Genomic DNA, 22612 nt, shown 5'->3' on the forward strand with positions numbered 1-22612 from the left:
TTAAAATTTTAATCTTTTAAACCTATAACTATTTTTCTACATTTTATTCCTTTGTTTGCTTTTCCTACTGTTCTTTTCCCCTTGCAGTTAATCATTAATGTATACAAATCTTCTTCATCTACCTCTATTTAACTTTGCATATCTATTCTTTCTTTCCTGTCTCTCTTTCCTTTCCTTGCAACATAATTGTTAGTTTTGTTTTCATTGCTTTATTCCCCCCTTGGCACCTTGCTTTAGTTTTGTTTTCCAGTTTGTCTTTTAGTTAGTTTTGTTCTTAACTGGTAAATATAATTTTTGATTTCTTTGTTTGCCAGGTTAATCTACTGTACTTTATTTTTGTTGGACTGTTTTCACTTTGCTTATGGGTGTATATGTATATGTGTATATTCCATTATTTTGATTATTATTTGCCTGACTTTGTAACTGCCATTTGTCTGAGGTTCCTCTTTGGTTTCTAATTTTTGCATTTTTGTTTTAATCTCACTTAATTCCATAACAAGCCACTTGTGGAATCTTAGTTTCTGACCAGAGGTCAAGCCCTGACCCTTGGAGTGGGAGCACCTACTCCAAGACCCTAGACTTGTATCAGAGAACTAACCCGAGGGAGTACCAAACAGTGAGAACTCACACAAAGGAAACCACTTGAATACAAGACCCCACATCACCCAACCACCAGTAGCACCCTCTGAGTGCTATAGCGTTTAGATGAGGACGCCTCATCTAAACAACAAACAACACAACAATAAAAACCCAATCATCAGCAGACAGGATTACCACCTCACTCAGCCTTGCCCATCAGAGGAAAAACAAACAAACAAATAAACAAGCAAACAAAAACTCAGCACAAATCTCACCCTATATGAAGCTTACGCAAACCACTGCACCAACCTTAGGAGGGCAGAAACCAAAAGGAAGAAAGAATTCAACCTTGAAGTCTGGGAAAAGGAATCTCAAACACATAAGTTAAAAAAATTAATGAAAAGGCAGAGATATACTACACAAATGAAGGAGCAAACTAGAAACACAGAAGTCTAAATAAATGAAGAGGAAATAGGCAAACTACCTGAAAAACAATTCAGAATAATGATAGTAAAAATGATCAAAAACCTTGAAAACAAAATGAAGAAAATATAAGAATCAATTAACAAAGACCTAGAAGAACTAAAGAATAAACATACAGAGACAAACAACACAATTACCAAAATTAAAAATACTCCAGAAGGAATCAATAGCAGAATATCTGAAGCAGAAGAATGAATCACTGAGCTGGAAGATAAAATGATGGAAATAACTTCTGAAAAGCAGAATAAAGTAAAGGAATGAAAAGAACCGAGGATAGTCTCAGAGACCTCTGGGACAATATCAAATGCACCAGCATTTGAATTATAGGGGTCCCAGAAGAAGAAGAGAAAAACAAAGTTTATGAGAAAATTTTTGAAGAGGTTATAGTTGAAAATTTCCCTAGCATGGAAAAGGAAATAGTCAATCAAGTCCAAGAGGCACAAAGACTCCCATATAGAATAAACCCAAGGAGAAACACACCAAGACACATACTAAACAAACTAACAAAGACTAAGTACAAAGAAAGAATATTAAAAGCAGCAAAGGAGAAACAACAAGTAACATACAAGGCAAACCCCATACACCTAACAGCTGATCTTTCAGCAGAAACTCTGCAGGCCACAAGGGAATGGCAGGATATATTTACAGTACTGAAATGGAAAAATCTACAACGAAGATTATAGTACCCAGCAAGGATCTCATTCAAAATTGATGGAGAAATAAAAAGCTTTTCAGACAAACAAAAGTTAAGAGAATTCAGTATCACCAAACCAGCTTTACAACAAATGTTAAAGGGACCTGTATAGGGTCAAGAAATACAAGAGAAGAAAAAAGATCTACAAACTCAACCCCAAACAATTAAGGAAATGGCAATAGAAACATTGCAACCACATGGACTGTAGCCTATCAGGCTCCTCCATGGGATTTTCCAGGCAAGAGTGCTGGAGTGGATTGCCATTTCCTTCTCCAGGGGATCTTGCCGACCCAGGAATCAAACCCGGGTCTCCCACATTGCAGGCAGACACTTTACCGTCTGAGCCACCAGGGAAGCCCTAATAGGAACATACACATCAATAATTACTTTAAATATAAATAGATTAAATGCTCCAACCAAAAGACAGACTAGCTGAATGAATACAAAAACAAGACCCATATATATGCTGTCTATAAGAAACCCACTTCAGACCTCAAGACACGTACAGACTGAAAGTCAGGGGATGGAAAAATATATTCCATGCAAATGGGAAGCAAAAGAAAGCTGGAGTAGTGATCCTCATATCAAATAAAAACAGACCTTAAAGAATACTACAAGAGATACAGAAGGACACTGCATAAAGAGCAAGGGATCAATCCAAGAGGAAGACCAACAATTGTAAATATCTATGCACCCAACATAGGAGCACCTCAGTACATAAGACAAACACTGCTGCTGCTGCTGCTAAGTTGCTTCAGTCGTGTCTGACCCCATAGATGGCAGCCCACCAGGCTCCCGCATACTTGGGATTCTCCAGGCAAGAACACTGGAGTGGGTTGCCATTTCCTTCTCCAATGCATGAAAGTGAAAAGTGAAAGTGAAGTTGCTCAGTCGTGTCAGACTCTTAGCGACTCCATGGACTGCAGCCTACCAGGCTCCTCTGTCCATGGATTTTCCAGGCAAGAGTACTGGAGTGGGGTGTCATTGCCTTCTCCGAAGACAAACCCTAACAGACATAAAAGGAGAAATTGACAGTAACACAATAATAGTAGGAGACTTTAACACCCCACTCACACCAATGGACACATCATCAAAACAGGAAATTAATAAGGAAACATAGGTCTTATGATGTATTAGATGAGATGGATCTCATTTATATCTTCAGGACATTCCATCCAAACGCAGAAGAATACACCTTCTTTTCAAGTGCACATTGAACATTCTCCAGGATAGACCACATCTTGGGTCACAAATCAAATCTCAGTAAATTTAAGAAAACTGAAATTGTATCAAGCATCTTCTCTAATGACAATACTGTGAGACTAGATATCAATTACCAGAAAAAAAGTGGTAAGAAACACAAACACATGGAGATTAAACAACATGTTTCTAAATAACCAACAGGTGACTGAAGAAATAAAAAGGGAAATCAAAACATTTCTAGAAACAAATGACAATGAAAACACGACAACTCAAAACCTATGGGATACCGCAAAAGCAGTTCTAAGAGGGAAGTTTATAGCAGTACAATCCTACCTCAAGAAACAAGAAAAACATCAAATAGAAAACCTAACTTTACACCTAAAACAACTGGAAAAAGAAGAACAAAAAAACCCCCAAAATTAGTAGAAGGAAAAAAATCATAAAGATCTGAGCAGAAATAAATGAAAAAGAAATGAAGGAAACAATAATAAAGAATAATAAAACTAAAAGCTTGCTCTATGAGAAGATAAAATTGACAAGCCTTTAGCTAGACTCATCAGGAAAAAAAGAGAGGAGAATCAAAACAAAATTAAAAATGAAAAGTGAGAGGTTACAACAGACAATGCAGAAATACAAAGGATTATAAGAGATTATTATGAACAACTATATGGCAATAAAATGGATAACCTGGAAGAAACAGGCTGATTCTTAGAAAAGTTCAATCTTCCAAGACTAAATCAGGAAGAAATAAAAATTATGAACAGCCCAATTACAAGCACTGAAATTGAAGCAGTGATCAAAAATCTCCCAAAAAACAAAGTCCAGGACCACATGGCTTCACAGAAGAATTCTATCAAATATTTAGAGAAGAGCTAACATCTATCCTTCTAAAACTCTTGTCAAAAAATTGCAGAGTAAGGAACACTTCCAAACTCATTCTATGAGGCCACCATCACCCTGATACCAGAACCAGACAAAGATAACACAGAAAAGAAAACTACAGGCCAAAATTACTGATGAACATAGATGCAAAAATCCTCAACAAAATTTTAGCAAACAGAATTCAGCAACACATCAAAAAGCTCATATACCTTGATCATGTTGGGTTTATTCCAGGAATGCAAGGATTCTTCAATATAAGCAAATCAATCAATGTGATATACTATATTAACAAATTGAAAGATAAAACCATATGACAATCTCAGTAGATGCAGAAAAAGCCTTTGACAAAATTCAGCACCCATTTATGATTAACAGCCTTTAAAAAATGGGCATAGAAGGAACTTACCTCAACATAGTAAAGGCCGTATATGATAGGCCTACAACAAACATTATTCTCAATGGTGAAAAAATGAAAGCATTCTCCCTAAGCTCAGGAATAAGACAAATATGTCCACTTTCACCACTATCATTCAACATAGTTCTGGAAACACTAGCTACAGCAATCAGAGAAGAAAAAGAAATAAAAGGAATCCAGATTGGAAAAGAAGAAGTAAAGCTCTCACTGTTTGCAGATGACATGATGCTGTACATAGAAAACCCTAAAGATACTATCAAAAAATCACTAGAACTAATCAGTGAATTTAGTAAAACTGCATGATACAGAAATCAGTTGCATTTCTATATATTAACATTGAAAAATCAGAAAGAGAAATTAATGAATCAATCCCATTCACCATTGCAACAAAAAGAATTAAATATGTAGGATAAACTTACTAAGGAGACAAAATGACTACACAGAAAATTATAGGACACTAATGAAAGAAATCAAAGATGACATAAACAGATGGAGAGATAGTCCATGTTCCTGGGTAGGAAGAATCGATATTGTGAAAATGACTATACCACCAAATGTAATCTACAGATTCAATGCCATCCCTATCAAATTACCAATGACATTTTTCACAGAACCAGAACAAAAAGTTTCACAATTCATATGGAAACACAAAAGATCCTGAATAGCTAAAACAGTCTTGAGAAAGAAGAATGGAGCTGGAGGAAATCAACCTTCCTGAATTCAGATTATACTACAAAGCTACAGTCATCAAGACAGGATGGTACTGGCACAGAAACAGAAATCTAGACCAATGTAACAAGATAGAAAGCCCAGAAATAAACCCATGCACCTATAGGTACCTTATTTTTGACAAAATAGGTAAGAATATACAGTGGGTGCAAAGACAACCTCTTCAATAAATGGTGCTGGGAAAACTGGACAGCTACATGTAAAAGAATGAAATTAGAACACTTCCTAACACCATACACAAAAATAAACTCAAAATGGATTAAAGACCTAAATGTAGAACTAGAAACTATAAAACTCTTAGAGAAAAACATAAGCAGAACACTCCATGACATAAATCAAAGCAAGATCCTCTATGACCCACCTCCTAGAGTAATGGAAATAAAAATAAAAGCAAACAAGTGGGGCCTGATTAAACTTACAAGCTTCTGCACAGCAAGGGAAACTATAAGCAAGGTGAAAAGGCAAACCTAGAATGGGAGAAAATAATAGGAAATCGTGGCAGATTCATGTTGATGTATGGTGAAACCAATACAATATTGTAATTAGCCTCCAATTAAAATAAATAAATTTGAATTATAAAAAAAACTGACAAAGGACTATTTTCCAAAATAAACAACCAGCTCATACAACTCAATGCCAGAAAAACAAACAACCCAATCAAAAAGTGGGAAAAAAGACCTAAACAGACATTTCTCCAAAGACATACAGATGGCTAACGAACACATGAAAAATCCTCAACATTGCTCGTTGGTAGAGAAATGTAAATTAAAACTACAATGAAATATCATATCACCTCACACTGATCAGAATGGCCATCATCAAAAAGTCTACAAACAATAAGTGCTGGAGAGGGTATGGAGAAAAGGGAACGCTCTTTCACTGTTGGTGGGAATGCAAATTGACACAGCCACTGTGGAAGATGGCATGAATAAAACCTCCATATGACCCAGCAATCCCATTTCTAGGTATATACCCTGAGGAAACCAAAACTGAAACAGACACATATACCCCAGTGCTCATTGTAGCACTATTTACAATAGCTAGAACAGGGAAGCAACCTAGATGTCCTTCGACAGATGAATGGATAAAGAAGTTGTGGTACATATACACAATTGAATGTTATTCAGCCATAAAATGGAAAGCATTTGAGTCAGTTCTGATGAGGTGGATGAACCTAGAACCTACTATACAGAGTGAAGTGAGTCAAAAAGAGAAAGATAAATATCGTATTCTAACATATATATATATGGAATCTAGAAAAATGGTAGTGAACAATTTATTTACAGGGCAGCAATGGGGAAACAGACATAGAGAATAGATTTATGGACACGGGGAGAGAGGAGGAGAGGGTGAGATGTATGGAAAGAGTAACATGGAAACTTTCATTACCATATGTAAGGTAGCCAACTGGAGTTTGTGGTATGGCTCAGGAGACTCAAACAGGGTCTCTGTGTCAACCTGGAGGGGTGGGGTGGGGTGGGGAATAGGAGGGAGGTTCAAAAGGGAGGGGGTATGTATACCTATGGCTGATTCATGTTGAGGTTTGACAGAAAACAACAAAATTCTGTAAAGCAATTATCCTTCAATAAAAAAATTTAAAAAGAAAGATGAGGAAAACATAGCAAATAAAATTCACATGGAGCTGACTATATTATGAACAGTTCATTATGTCATATCACACTATCAGTCTCCTCATTGATGTTGAGAACTTCTACTGCAGTACAGATTTGCATACTGAATTATCGTTTTTTCTTTCAGTTTTCATTGATGCAAGTGTTGCAAACAGAAACATGAAGAGATCAAGAATATATATGTAAATCAATGAGTATGTCAGTATGCAAAAATGTAACCAACATACAGATCAAGATAGAAAATCGTAAATCCCATGGAGTCCCCCAGTACCACCACCACCAGCACTACCCCTATTCTCTCCTCAACTACCCTCTCCTTTGACAAACAAAACTTAACAGCTGTTCTGCTCTCCTTCGCTATAGACGTGTGTGCCCTGATCTCGAGCTTCACATAATGTAAATTATAAAGGGTTCTGGAACGGCCCCTGCGTCTCATGCTCACTCATGTAGATTCACGCATTCAGCTGCATGTAACAGTAGATGATTCTCCTCCCTAGTGTTTTTGTTTCCCATTCCATGAATACACTACAATGTTTATATGTACTTTAATATTGATGGACTTCTGTTTACAATTTGGATACATTTTTTGTGTGTGTTAGCACATGGCCTTCTGTGAAAGTCTTGTTTGTTATCTCTTGAGGGAATGCCTTGGTAGAGTCAGGAGGAGAAATTTTAGATTCTGAATTTTTGAAGATGTATGCACATGGACCAAAAAAGCACACAGGACAGTATATATCACTGCCAAACTTAAAGTGACTATTGAACAGTATATTTTATCTCTTCCCAGACATCTCAGTAGATTGCTGATTCACTTAACTACATTGTGCTTTTTTGACATTTTCATATCCACTAGGACATGAACTTACGTTTCTGAATCATAGATGATCAGAATGGAAGGGAGAAGTACAGATAATGGTCAAGAGAAGCCCTGTTTGCAATTGCTCTAGTGGTTTCTTCTCTTGCAACATCTCGGTCTAGATCTCTCTGGTGAAGGAGAGCCTTAAAGTGGATTCCATTCCCTTAGGTGCTCCTTGGTTAAAAGGTAGATCCTCACCGGGGATCTTTGATTCCATATCTGGTGGTACAGTTGGTGCATGTTTGCTTTCCTGCATTCTTACATCTTCTTTTAGCCCCGTGAAATCTGATATGAACTTTAAATTTCCCAGAATTCTGTTTGGACACCAGCATACTATGCTGCCAAGTCAAGGGGACACAGGTAGCTTCTTTGCAGTTTCAGTCACTAGTTGAGAAAAGGGAAGTGCTTTACAGTATTGGCTTTGGGGGAAGAAAGGGAGGACTCTCTGCATACAGACAACCCTCAAAAAGAAGTTATTTCCCTAAATTTTTAGTTTTCATGCTTATGTTTTCAAATTCTCTGTACCAACCAGTTTGGCGAATGAGTCACATTGTATTTTTTACCGACAACTCTTTGCTTAGAGACTCCAAAAAGGACAAAAGGAATATTGTTTTCATTTACAGCCATGTAATTATTCATGGTAACGTTACCACCTAAAATTGAAGAAACTAGGTTGAGACTTTATTCTTCAGCCGCCTGGGTGGATAAAGTCATCAGCTGCAGCACCTGGGCTCTCAATCTTACGGCTTGCGTCTTTCTTCTTTTGTTCACTGCAGGTTTGCCGTCACAGTACCCCTTTATGGCATCTCTATGAATCTACAGCACTTTGGAAGCAATATATTCCTGTTCCAGGTCATCTTTGGAGCTCTCACCACCTTAGCCCGATGTCTCGCACGTGTAGTACTGAATCACAAGGGCCGTCGACCAACGCAGATGTTTTTCTTGTTCCTGGTGGGAGTTTCCATTTTGGCCAACACGTTTGTGCCCCCAGGTGAGAGGAGAGTGGACTTTGGGGAAAGGAAGGGTCTTTTCCCCATCCGTCAGGGACTGTAATTAGTCACCCTTGTCTGAAATTAGGTTTAAAGAAAGGTTCATATTTTGAGCTAAGTATTCCCCCAAAACAATCTGATGATTTATGAGATTTTCTGTTAATATTTTTTTGGGAAAAAAACAGGTCAGTGAAGGGCAAATAAGGCATCTTCATCAGATCATGGAAGTGTCTATAAACTGGTAGCATTTATTCCAGACTATCTCCCTAGGGAGCACTTGTTCTCTTGCCCTTTGTCCATTCACACTTTGAATAACAAGTATGGGGGGAGGGCAGAGGCTTTGCACTTATATCCCAGATGACGATCACTTATATCCCAGTATGATCACCCTTTTTTTGCCCTCTTTGTTAGCACCTTTGATGACTGGTCCACTTTCCCATCTCTAGTATACACATGTGAGTGGGCTGTTAAATCACCATGAGTACAGCTCTTGCTTATGGTAGTCTCCCAGGAAATGAAAAAAAAAATTCTCCTTTTTCCAAGGAATGAAGGAGTAAACAGCAGGAACAGGATTTAAGCAGATTAAAATCCCTGTCCATTCCATGTTAGATTACTTTACAAGTTAATAGAGCAAAAATACGTATAGATTAGGAGAACCATAATGGACACAATATTTCACCATCTCCCAGTGCAGGAATGTGCTGCACAGCATTAGAGGTGGGCGGGCTCTGCTCCTCAGAATGTCACTAATGACACAAGCTTACTCCCTTACAAGAGTGTTCTTTACAATGTTATAAAGTCATAACTAGATTTCTTTTTATACTGTGCAGAGAACTGTTTCTCCAATTTTTTTTTAATGATCCCATTATCCAAACAGAAGTTTCCTTCCTTGGTTCCTCATGTCTAACATTGATGTAGACCTGGGTTCTCTTTAGCCTTTCCACTAACAGAGCAGTCCTGTCTTCCTATTACTCTCTGGTGCCATACCTATGGCAATACTGTTTCTACACTAGGTCAACTGACTCACTGAGGTTTGCCTAAGAGTTTCCTGATTTTTTCCATGAGAATCCCACATTGCTAAAACCTCCTAAATCCCGAGGAACACAGGATCACTGGTCACTTTAAATTCTACACTGTAATTGTGAAGTCCTTAACTTTAGAGCTGAGTCTTCCACATGACAACCCTACCTTCTACAATAAAAATATAACAATATTGGACAGAATAAGTAGATGCAAATTTCTGCCAGACTCACTTTTTCTTCCTGTTCTCTGGCAAATCTCAGATATGCAGAGAGATTTGCTATAATTAATCCAGATCATTTTATGTACATTTTACAACCTATGTTGATAATTTTATATCTCTCAGATTACAAAAGACTCCATAATCTCTGCTATTGTAATATTTTTTAAAATTTTTTATTTAAATTTAATTTTTTTACTTTACAATACTGTATTGGCTTTGCCATACATTGACATGAATCCACCACAGGTGTACATGAGTTCCCAACCCTGAAGCCCCCTCCCACCACCCTCCCTGTATCATCTCTCTGGGTCATCCCAGTGCACCAGCCCCAAGTATCCTGTATCCTGTATCGAACCTAGACTAGCGATTCGTTTCTTACATGATTATTACTCAGCCATTAAAAAGAATACATTTGAATCAGTTCTAATGAGGTGGATGAAACTGGAGCCGATTATACAGAGTGAAGTAAGCCAGAAAGAAAAACACCAATACAGTATACTAACACGTATATACGGAATTTAGAAAGATGGTAATGATAACCCTATATGTGAGACAGCAAAAGAGACACAGATGTAAAGAACAGACTTTTGGACTCTGTGGGAGAGGGAGAGGGTGGGATGATTTGGGAGAATGGCATTGAAACATGTATGCTATTGTAATATTTTCTACAACCAACGTTCAAATAGTCTGTGGAGCTGTTGGTGTTGACTAAACTTGCTGGACTCTGATTGGTTCCACACAGTTGTCTTACCCTCTCTCCAGAAATGCAGGCTCTGCGTGTGGCTTTGGCAAGTGTGGGAATCACCTGTGTTGCCGCTGCTGTCACCAGTTACTGCGTCCACTGTGATGAGCTCATGCCCACTCTTCTCAGGTATAAGACTTTTTATATCTCAGGAAGCCTGATTAAAGTTTGATATATAGTGTCCAATAGTTTAATAAAATTTGTGGTTTAGGGACAGGACCAGGAAAATGTTCTAATTCCACATATAAGAAGGTGGTAGTTTACCATTTGTAAGTTCCAAGTATGAGTGTAAAACAGAAATACAAAATACTGAATCAGTCAGTTCTAGTGAGGTGGATGAACCTAGAGCCTGTTATACAGAGTGAACTAAGTGAGAAAGAGAAAGACGAATATCATATACTAAGGCATGTATAGGGCTTCCCTGGTAGCTCAGACAGTAAAGCGTCTGCCTCCAATGTGGGAGACCCATGTTTGATCCCTGGCTCGGGAAGATCCCCTGGAGAAGGAAATGGCAACCCAGTCCAGTACTGCTGCTGCTGCTGCTGCTGCTAAGTCGCTTCAGTCGTGTCCGACTCTGTGCGACCCCAGAGACGGCAGCCCACCAGGCCCCCTCCGTCCCTGGGACTCTTCAGGCAAGAACACTGGAGTGGGTTGCCATTTCCTTCTCCAATGCATGAAAGTGAAAAGTGAAAGTGAAGTCGCTCAGTCGTGTCCAACTCCTAGAGACCCCATGGACTGCAGCCTACCAGGCTCCTCTGTCCATAGGATTTTCCAGGCAAGAGTACTGGAGTGGGATGCCATTGCCTTCTCCACTCTTGCCTGGAAAATCCCATGGACTGAGGAGCCTGGTAGGCTACAGTCCATCGGGTCGCAAAGAGTTGGACACGACTGAGTGACTTCACTTCAAGTCATGTATATGGAATCTAGAAAAATGGTATTGATAAACCTCCTTGCAGGGAAGGAATGGAGATGCAGACATAGAGAACAGACTTGTGGACACAGTGGAGGAGGAGAGAGTGGGACAAATGGAGAGAGTAGTATAAACATACATACACTGCTGCTGTTGCTGCTGCTGCTAAGTCACTTCAGTCGTGTCCGACTCTGTGCGACCCCATAGACAGCAGCCCACCAGGCTCCCCCTTCCCTGGGATTCTCCAGGCAAGAACACTGGAGGGGGTTGCCATTTCCTTCTCCAATGCATGAAAGTGAAAATTGAAAATGAAGTCACTGAGTTGTGTCCAACTCTCAGCGACCCCATGGACTGCAGCCCACCAGGCTCCCCCATCCATGGGATTTTCCAGGCAAGAGTACTGGAGTGGGTGCCATCGCCTTCTCCGATACATACACTACTGTGTGTAAAATAGGTATCTGGTGAGAAGCTTCTGTATAACACTGGAAGCCCGACCTGGTGTGTGATTATCTAGAGGGGTGGGATGGGGGGAAGGGAAGGAGGCTCAAGAGGGAGAGGATATATGTATAATTATGGCTGATTTGTGTTGTTGTATGGCCAAAACCAATGCAACATTTTAAAGAAATTTTCCTTCAATTAAAAAATAATAATAATGAATGAAAATAGGTTACAGAATTTTTATACAAAATGTAAGTATTTAAAATACTCATAAAAATAAAGACAAAAACAAATGCCTAGAAACGAAATGGGAAGTACCAAAAATATTAGGAAATAACACCAAAAAGTGGATTTAATTTTAATTACTGTTGACTTTGGATATGGATTTTCTAAAGAGTGATGTTTTAATATACCAAAGATAATTATCACCAAGTTTATTGAAGAAGATGACTTGCTGCCATGTACTATACTAAGCAGTATTTCAATGCATCTGTTTAAAATGAGGAAGATGGGTCTAACACATCTCGATCTTGTCAAAGACAGATGGAAAATCAGAGTAAATCACAAAATCAAGTGTTTTTCATAAAGCCCATGCATATATAATAATGATGTTTTATTGTGTTACATAATCACATCAAAAAATAGATCATAATTTACATATGTGGATTTTTACTGGACTATTATATATTCTTGTTTATCCCTTAGGGCAAAAGCTTTTGGATTAGATGCAATGGTTAGTAGGTGTGGGTCAGCACTGGCTCCTCTCCTAATGACCCTAGTGGTGTATCTACCCACCCTGCCCTGGATCATCTATGGAGTCTTTCCCATCATTGCTGGTCTTGTTGTCCCATTCCAACCTGAAACCAAAAATATGCCTCTGTCTGACACTATCCAGGATGTGGAAAATACGTGAGTAAACCTTCTACCATCTCCTGGGAGGGACTGTGTGCTTTGGATATGTGAGTGAGAAAGCAACACACCGGTTGGGTCCTTCAGATCACTGAGGGAGATAAGCCTTGCCCGGGATACTTCCATCTCAGGCCATTGCCTTCATGAGTGGTGAGGTCATGTCTATCCATTACAAGTTCCAGTCTAGACTGCAGAGATCCTCCATACCTTGTTCTTGTTGGTAGTTTTAGTCCTAAAGAGATGATAATTAGCTCTATTGTGATGGCATATCCTCCTGCCCTCATGATGGTATTTAATGATACTCAGATCCATAAGAAAGAAAATATTAGTTGCTCAGTTGTATCTGACTCTTTGTGACTCCATGGACTGTAGCCCTCCAGGTTCCTCTGTGCGTGGAATTCTCCTGGCAAGAATACTGGAGAGTGTAGCCATTCCCGTCTCTAGGGGATCTTCCCAACTCAGGGATCCACAAGAGCCTGAGATATAAAAAAGGATATTTTAATCAGGAGGCATGGTCACTCATACAAAATAACTGGGAGTGTCATGCTATATCAACAACAAGTTGACCAAAATATTTAGCTAGACAAGTCTTATCTCAGTGGAAAAACATGGACAGAAGTCTGACAAGATTGAATAAATAATGAGAGATGAGGAAGTGGAAACAATAAGTGTAAACAGCACTTTAGAGAAATCTCACTGTATGCATTTGAGATTAGGAAAACCACCTGAAATGGCTGATAGTTGGAGGGGGACAGAGGACAAGAGCAAAACCAATACAGTATTGTAAAGTAAATAAAATAAAATAAAATAAAAGGAGTCTTTATTTAAAAAAATAATAATAACAAGCAATATTTCACAGAGTTTCACTACTGGTTAGAAGTAATGAACTGAACTCTTTGAGGTTTTGGTCATTTCTTTATTGTTTCCCATTCTTGTTTGAGTACAATGTGTTAGTCATTCATGCGGTATCATTCAGTGCCCAGAGTCAAATAGATCTGGGATATGAAAATAACTCATATTTAAATGTATGTGTTTCCAACATCATATATTTTATTGTTTACAATTAATGGGTTCTAACCTCATGAAGGTATTTGGATTTTTTGTTTTATAAAACAATTTTCCTAATTTGAGTTAAGGCATTTCAACTAACTAGATAAGATCACTTTCTCTGAGCAAGAGAGATTCAAAAACTTTGAGAGAAAAATTAATCATTGTTAAAAATGGAACAAGCTGTAGAAATTATGCTATTACAATGATTATTTACACTTTTTTCTTGGTATGAAATTGTTGGTATTTATTATAGTTTAAAACAAATAAATCATATTATAGCAAAAAAAAAAAGAAATGGTAATAGAGAAATTAATCTTGTTTATGAGCCTGTAAGATTCAGGCAAATTTTGTCACTACACTTCAAGGATAGGAGGAAAAAGAAACTAGTAGATGTATTTTAATGTGAGAAATATGGTATCTTTGCGACATTGGGCTTCTATGTGGAACTTAATTAGTTCCACAAACTGAGTGAATCACACAACAGAAATGTATTTTCTCACAGTTTGGGAGCTTGGAAGTCCAAGCTCAAGTTGTTGGTAGGGCCACACCCCTTCTGAAGGCTCTAGGAAAGGGTCTGATTCAGGTCTCTCCTGGCTTCTGGTAGTTCCTTGGCTTGTGGCAGCGTAACTTCAATCTTCATATGGCATCTCCCTGGTATGCCTCTATGTCCAAATATCCTCTTTGTATAATGACACCAGTCAAATTGGTTTAGAGACATGACCTACTCCAGGATGATCTCATCTTCATTAATTATAACTGCAAGAACCATGCTTCCAAATATGATAATGTCACATTCTTAGATACTGAGAGTTAAGATTGGATATATGAATTTTTTTATTTCCAGCTTTATTGAGGTATAATTGACAAATTAAAATTATTTAGGATGTACAATAGGATTTTTAAAAGGTATACAATGTAATGATTCAACACATGCATTTTTTAAGAAACTTTCCTTTATTAACACAACTTTTTAAATAACATATGAATTTTTGAAGGGACACATTTCAATGCATAACAAATGGGGTTAACATTTCCCATTTGCCTCTTGACTTTCCAAAGATGTCATAGGCCAGAGATCTAAAGAGACAAATGGGAGTAGCATCCTTCAAATTTGCTTTCTTGTCAACAGCTTTTGCAGCATCAGTGTCAATCTCTCATGGATTTTACTGGATTATAAGAAGCTGATGGTTAGAGGATCAGTTTGTACTTGTGCAGGGAGGGCATCCAAACATTTTTTTTTCTGTTTTTTAATGTTTGTTTCTATTTGCTAATTGGTTGGTTGATTTGCTTCTGTTTTGTTTTTCCAGCAAAAGAGTCTCAAGAGAAGCAAAAGATTTCTACATAAAAGTGACAAAATTTTAAGTGGATTTCATGAGATGACTGGTGAGGAAAATAAAAACATGAAGGAAAAAACGGGAGTTTACCTTTATCTTTACATACTAACAAGAAAATATACTGTAAAATGAATCCCATTTACAATCATGTCATTAATTTGCAATTAAACGGGAGACATGGGTCCAATCCCTGGGTTGGGAAGTTCCCCTGGAGAAAGGGGTGGCTACCCACTCCAGTATTCTTGCCTGAGAAATCCCATAGACAGAGGAGCCTGGTGGGCTACCATCCATGGAGTCACAGAGTCAGACACAGCTGAGCAACTAAGCATACACCCAAACACAAACATAATTTCTTGGAATATAATTCCATGATCAGAACAATGGTGCCCACATAGAATGAATGTTAGAAAACATTTTTTTCTCTTCTACTTCTGAAGGAGTTTGGGTAAAATGGGTTATATGTCCTTCTTAAATAACTGGTAAAATTTCCAGTGAAGATACCCGTAGTTTTCTTTGTGGGAGGATGTTTAACTGTAAGTTTATTTTATGTAACAGATGTAAGACTATTCAGTTTATCTTTTTTGTTCACTTATAGTTTCTATCATCATCATGTATCCTATTTTCCTATAACTTTCCTTACCTGGTAATGCTTGATGGATACCAAGCATTGTGACTCAACTTCTGGGATGTTAGATAACTTTTTTATTCCTAAAAGCACTGAGCTGTTTGGGATATGCCTAAGTTACTTGAAAACATTGATCTTTTTGGGTCTGGGGGAAATCTTGGGCAGTGTGTACCAGGCAGCTTCTTGGATTCACCCATAGGCTATCAATACTGGCAAGGGGCCAAAGAACCGTGGATGAAAGGGCTGTCTAGACATATCTCCTGGCTTGCTCATCAAATTTGTAATCCATCTAGGTTTGCCCACTGCAGGACAAGTCAAACACCGAGTCACTGAGGTTTGCCACAGAGAAAGTGTTATTTGTGAGGCAGCTAAGTGAGGACACAGCAAAACAAATCTCAGCTCTGCATCCCCAAAGGCCAGAGACCTGAGATATTTATGATACAAAGAGGAGGAGTGGTCTCAGGCGTTTGGAAAGGTGATTGGAGGCTGGGAAAATGTGAGGTAATTCATTTCTCTGCAGGCCCATGTTTAGGGTCAGTGGGCTCAACTAGTTATGGGGCAGGCATATTGGGCAGGGCATGCCCAAGTCACTTCAGTCATTTCCAACTCTGTGTGACTCTATGGACTGCAGCCTTCCAGGCTCCTCTATCCATCGGATTCTCCAGGCAAGAATACTAGAGTGGGTTGCCATGCCTTCCTCCAGGGGATCTTCCCGACCCAGGGATCGAACTCTCGAGTCTCCTTAGTTTCCTGCATTAGTAGGTGGATTCTTTACTGCTAGCGTCACCTGGGAAGCCAGGTGGGTATTGGATAGGAGCTGATTCCAAATTTTTGGAAAACAACTTAAGTCCCCATTACTATGGTGATTCATACATCAGAAGCATGCGGTTAGAAGTCTGATGATAAATTACATATGGTTCACGAAGCTGGGAGGGTTTGTAGAGACAAGGGGAAAAAATAACTAAAGTAGGCTTAACTAGTAAAGGCAGGTTACAAGTAGAGGGTTTTCTAAGAAACTGTTCCCTTTTCTGCTACTCTGTAAGACATGTTCAAAGAGTTCTGTTAAGTGCCAGCTTCCATTAATCCTATGGAGCATGGTTTCACAATTTCTCCCTCTTCATTTTCTTTCTCTGTCTTGTTACCAACTGTATGTGTTTCTCTGCTTCCTGGTCACTTCCCTTATCCTATTTTTTTTTATTTTTGCCTTTAAAATTTCTTTTTTTAATAAGGAAAAGTATTTGTTTGTGCCTTACACAATTTTTGAAAGCCATTATTGCTATTTAATTGTTGTTATTTACTACAATACTGCGTGCAAAGTTAACAAAAGAAACGCTTACTGAATAAATGAATTTCAGGATGAATGAACTGATAGTAATTTCTTGAGAGCTCAAATTTCATTACAGTGACCCTTCTAGGTAGCCCCATAGGGGTTCAGCACAAGTCACAAATATGCTTGATCTTCTGCAAAGTACATTCATTTTTAAGACTGTAATGCTTACATGAGGCAAAACTTGGAGGTTACTACACAAAAACTAGCATATGCCAGCCTGCACTAAGGTAAATATCAGAAACTAACTGCTCAGTGTTAAATTAACCAAGGGTTCATATAGGTGCCTCAAACGAAAAAAAAATGTGTGAGGAGTATGTGAAACAATAATTTTTAGATGAATGAAATGACAGAAATCACAATCAGTACAAACTAATAACAATAGTGGAATCAGTTCAGTTCAGTCTCTCAGTCATGTCCGACTCTTTGCGACCCCATGGACTGCAGCACACCAGGCCTCCCTGTCCATCACCAACTCCCAGAGTTTACTCAAACTCATGTCCATTGAGGTTGGTGATGCCATCTAACCATCTCATCCTCTGTCGTCCCCTTCTCCTCCTGCCTTCAATCTTTCCCAGCATCAGGGTATTTTCCAGTGAGTCAGTTCTTTGCATCAGGTGACCAAAACATTGGAGTTTCAGCTTCAGCATCAATCCTTCCAATAAATACTCAGGACTGATTGGAAGGACTATTCATTGGAAGGAAGAAACAGATATCTTTCACGAAATGAACAAATTCCTAGAAAGACAAAATTTACCAAAACTGACATGAAAAAGAAATAGAAAATCTAAATAAGACTGTAAAGGTTAAAGATCTTGAGTTAGTAATTTTAAAACTCAAGCTCAAGCTCATTTAGCTTCACTGGTGAGCTCTAACAAACATTTCAAAGGAATTAACGTGAATCCTTCACAAATCTTTTAGAAAATAGATGAGAAATGAGCAATGGAAGGGGACTTCACCCTAACAAAGAGCATGTATACCTTTTCATTTTGTTGATTATTTCATTTGCTTTTTAGAAGTTTTCGAGCTTGATGTCCCACTTTTCCATTTTTGGTCTTGTTGCCTGCGATGTTCATGCCAAATCCTAGAAATCATTGCCAACACTAATGTCAAAGAAAATTTTCCCTATCTTTTTCTTTTGAAGATTTTTAGAGTCCCAAGTCTGTGTTTAAGTCTTGCTTAAGATGCAATATTATTTGTGCATAACAAAGAAGTAAATCCTGCCATTGGGACGTGTATAAGCATATAGACATTATGATACCTGAAATAATCTGATTACTGAAGGACAAATACAGCATAATTCCACTTATACAAGGTTTTAAAACAGTCAAATTCATAAAAGAAGAGAGTACAATGAAAGGTAGCTGTCAGGAGCTGAAGGGATAAGACAAGTTGAAAATTATTTTCCAATGAGTATAAAGTTTTTTATTCAAGATGAATAAGGCTATATATAGTTAGTTATTGAGTTAGTTGGCAACATTGTATTGTGCATTTTATAATATGTTAAAGGGATGGATCTTATGTTATGTTCATTTAAAAAGATTACAAAAGAACAGAAGGGAATTTCTGGAGTTAGTATATAGTTCCTTAGTGTAGTGATGGTATTGTAAGTGTATGCATATGTACAATCTCCACAAGATGTACAATTATGGAGTGTATCAACTATATCCCCTAGTAAAGAGCAAATATAAAGAACCTACAGAAATTTTTATCCTAAATGCTGAAAGACTGATTTCTTCACCATAAATTCAGGAAAAATATAATGATGTCAACTATCACCATGTATATTCAACAAAGTATTCAAAGTTTTAGTGAGGGTAACTAAGAGAAGGAAAATAAATAAAAGATATATATATATATATATAGGAAAATAAAAAATACAACTGTCTTTATCTGTAGATGACATAATTTTATATGTAGAAATTCCCAAGGATCCACTAAATATCCATCAGAAATAACAAATGAGTTTACCAACTTTGCAGAATACTAAATAAATTGTAAAACTCAGTTGTATTTCTCTACACTAGCAATGTGTGTGTTGTGCTTAGTTGCTCAGTCATGTCCAACTCTTTGTCACTCCATAGACTGTAGCCTGCCAGGCTCCTCTGTCCATGGGGATTCTCCAGGCAAGAATGCTGGAGTGGGTTGCCATGCCGTCCTCCAAGGGATCTTCCCAATCCAGGGATCAAACCCATGCCTCCCACATTGCAGACAGATTATTCACCATCTGAGCCACACTAGCAATAGACACTCCAAAAATAAATCTTATAAAAATCTATTTAAAAGAGGGTGGTAACAATAACCCTGTATGCGAGACAGCAAAAGAGACACAGATGTATAGAACAGTCTTTTGGACTCTGTGGGAGAGGGAGAGGGTGGGATGATTTGGGAGAATGGCATTGAAACATGTATAATATCATATATGAAATGAATTGCCAGTTCAGGTTCGATGCATGATACTGGATGCTTGGGGCTGGTGCACTGAGATGACCCAGAGGGATGGTAGAGGGAGGGAGGAGGGAGGGGGGTTGGGATGGGGAACACGTGTATACCTGTGGCAGATTCATGTTGATGTATGGCAAAACCAATACAATATTGTAAAGTAATTAACCTCAAATTAAAATAAATGCATTTATATTAAAAAAAGAGTATCACAGAGAATAAAATACACAGAAAAAATAGAGGAAGTCTGAAGATGGTACCATGAGGTGAGATTTTGGAGGTAAATGATTGTCCTCCACCCTCCTGGAAATCCTGTCCTTTCTGAATGGATGGTATTATGCTACCTATTTCCTGCTAGAACTCTGTAGTGCTGTATAAAGATCTCCTGCTCCATATCCAACAGCCAATCTAGTACTGGATGTGATGATGCTCTTCCTGTGTCTTGGAACTGAAGAGATTTGACTACTTTTTGGTGCAAAGGGAAGTTTCTGCCAATGGAAGATGCCACTTGCTGTTAATCTTGACCTTCCTGTCCACCATGGTGGCCTCCTATTATCTGCTGCTGCAGACCTCTGTGATCCGCCTGGAAGCCATCATGAACGGCATCTTGCTCTTCTTCTGTAGCTCAGAGCTGCGGCTTGAGGTGCTAACCCTGGCCACTTCCTCCAGTATGGAAAGGACATAAAGTACAAAAATTTCAGCCAGCAGCCCTCACAGGCTGAGACCACACATACTTCTGGTACTTCAGCCTCACCAGTGAGAAGAGGCAGACCATATTGGAAAAAGTTGCAGCTTTTCCTTGGCACAGACACCTGGGGAACAAATCCAGCATAAGGCCACTGGGCACCATCTTCTCAACCAGGACCATCAGCCCGGGAGACTCTTCTACATTCCAGAATAGGGAGGGGCCTTCCTGGCCCCTCTAGGAACCAATTCCCTTCTGACCTCAGGTTTTTCTCTTTGATCATTGTGGCCAGAGCATCTTGGGTGGGCCGTGCAGGCTCCCTGGGCTTCCAGCAGGACCTGAGCCACACGCTCCCCGTGTGTGCTGTGCCCCACATGTCCTGCAGGAGCATAGGATGCCTCAGGAGGGTGTGCTTCCAGAGTGATACAAAAGCTGCTCATCCCATTTCTCAGACTGAGCTCCAGAACTTTTTAAGTGACTCATAGTGTTAGTTTTCTAGTCTCATCATGAAACAAACATTGTTTTATAATATGTACTTTTTGTTAACAAATTAATAGGAGTGTAAGAATTGTCAACTATAAACCAAAAAAATAGTGTTCTGAGAAAATAAAGATCTCTAATATATAAATGGAAAGATAGCTCTAGAAGGCTTAGTATTCCCAATCCTGATACCACCCCCCTCCTCATACTACCCGTGGTGGATTCATGTTGATGTATGGCAAAATCAATACAGTATTGTAAAGTAATTAGCCTCCAATTAAAATAAATAAATTTAAATTAAAAAATAAAATAAAAAAGAAGGCTTAGTGTTGTCAATAAGGCAATGCTTCTCAAGTTAATCTATAGCTTCAACACAATTTCCATCCAAATCTCAACTGACTTTTTGGGGCAGAAATTGACTTTAATTGTCAATTCTATCATTAATTGTCAATTTGTAATATCTTTGTTATTAATATTAATATGGATTCAAAGACACAGATTAGCCAAAACAATATTGGAAAAGAGAAACTCAGAGGACTTTCACTTTTCACTTTCAAAGATTAGTGCAAAGCTATAGTACAGTGTGATTCAGGCATTAGAACAGAATTTGACATAAAGGAATAAAATTGAGAGAACAGAAATAAACCCTAAAGCTATGGCCAATTGATTTTTAACGAAGGAGACCAGAAAAATCAGTGGGAGAAAGGCAGTCTTCATAGATAATGCTTGGAAAAAAAGATATACATACACATAAAGTTTTAGGACCTCTATTGTATACTGTGGGGCTTTCTGGGTGGCTCAAATGGTAAAGAATCTGCCTGCAGTGTGGGAGACTGGGATTCGATTCCTGGGTCAGGAAGACCTCCTGGAGAAGGGAATGGCTACCCACTCCAGTATTCTTGCCTGGAAAATCCCACGGACAGAGGAGCTTGGTGGGCTATAGTACATGGAGTCACAAAGAGTCAGACATGACCATAAACAAACAAGTTTCAAAATGAATCCTGGACTTGAATATAAGAACTAAAACTGTGAATTTTCAGAAGAAAGTATAAGATTACATATTCATGGTTTTGGTTAGTCAATGGTTTCTTAAACATCGTATGAAAGCCCAAATGATAAAAAAGATCAGCATCAGAAAGATGGCAGAAGGGGATGTCCCAGCCTTACTGTTCCATGGAAACACCAATTTAACAACTGCCCGTGGATGAAAGTTCCTTTTTGAGGCACCCGGAATCCAGGCAAGAGGTTTCATCAGCCTGGTGCAGCACAGAAATGAGAAAAGACTCATTTCAAAGGGTAAATAGAAAAGCTTCACTTTCCTCCTGTCATTCCTGTCAACAAAACACAAGCAGCGCTGAGAAAAATCCCTTTAGCCTAAAAGTTCTTTCACAGCAGAAAGAAAGAGAAAGCCTGTCTGTGGATTCCGACATTAGGCTCTGCCCGTGGACCTCACCAGGCAGCCCACCCAGGGTCCCCGACAACTGGCCTGTCCAGAGTTTCTGGCCAATGTGACTGGTGTAGAACTTTCCCTGCCAAAGCCAGTCTGTAATGCCTGGAAGGGGTGACTGCTTCTTCAAAAATGCAAGGTTACAAGGATCATGAAGACTTGGAGAAATATGATACAACCAAAGAAACAAAATACAGCTCCAGGAACTGACCCTAAAGAAATGGATATCTATGAACTGCCTGACAAAGAATTCGACATAATCGTTTCAGAGAAGTTCGGGTAGCTCTTTAAGTTGCAAAGAAATAATGCTAAGCAGCAACACAAAAACATAAGAAAGGACAAGTCTCACTGGTAAAGGTAAATGCAAAGACAAATAATAATATAACACTGGGATGGTGGTATGTAAATTACCTTTTAGCCTCATCATAAAAGTTAAACACAAAAGCATTAAAAATTCATGACCATAAATTTTTTTATAAATATAGAATAAGAAAATGTAAATTCTGACACCAATATCAC

At 38.5% G+C, this 22612-nt stretch overlaps 1 protein-coding gene and 1 pseudogene across 6 annotated transcripts in view; both read left to right on the top strand.

Moving 5' to 3' along the window:
* The window catches only part of LOC138426966 (solute carrier family 22 member 10-like), a 34115-nt gene extending 13152 nt beyond the window's left edge, over positions 1-20963 (top strand). For 2 of the 6 annotated variants that reach the window (XR_011251850.1, XR_011251851.1), the window contains 5 exons: positions 8249-8463; positions 10467-10575; positions 12500-12703; positions 15061-15281; positions 19222-19685. Coding sequence is in view for 4 of the 6 variants with exons in the window: in XM_069566018.1 (XP_069422119.1) it covers positions 8249-8463; positions 10467-10575; positions 12500-12703; positions 15061-15115 (583 nt within the window). In the remaining 2 variants the exon portion in view is untranslated. Of the gene's footprint in view, positions 1-8248; positions 8464-10466; positions 10576-12499; positions 12704-15060; positions 17826-19221; positions 19686-19884 lie in introns of those variants that run through there. The other 4 variants (XM_069566018.1, XM_069566020.1, XM_069566017.1 and 1 more) reach the window with 2 other exon arrangements.
* Positions 19817-20166, top strand: LOC138426967 (transmembrane protein 216 pseudogene; annotated as a pseudogene).
* Positions 20964-22612: the final 1649 nt, after the last annotated feature.

This window comes from Ovis canadensis, chromosome 21, assembly GCF_042477335.2.
Source record: "Ovis canadensis isolate MfBH-ARS-UI-01 breed Bighorn chromosome 21, ARS-UI_OviCan_v2, whole genome shotgun sequence".
Lineage (NCBI taxonomy): Eukaryota > Metazoa > Chordata > Mammalia > Artiodactyla > Bovidae > Ovis > Ovis canadensis.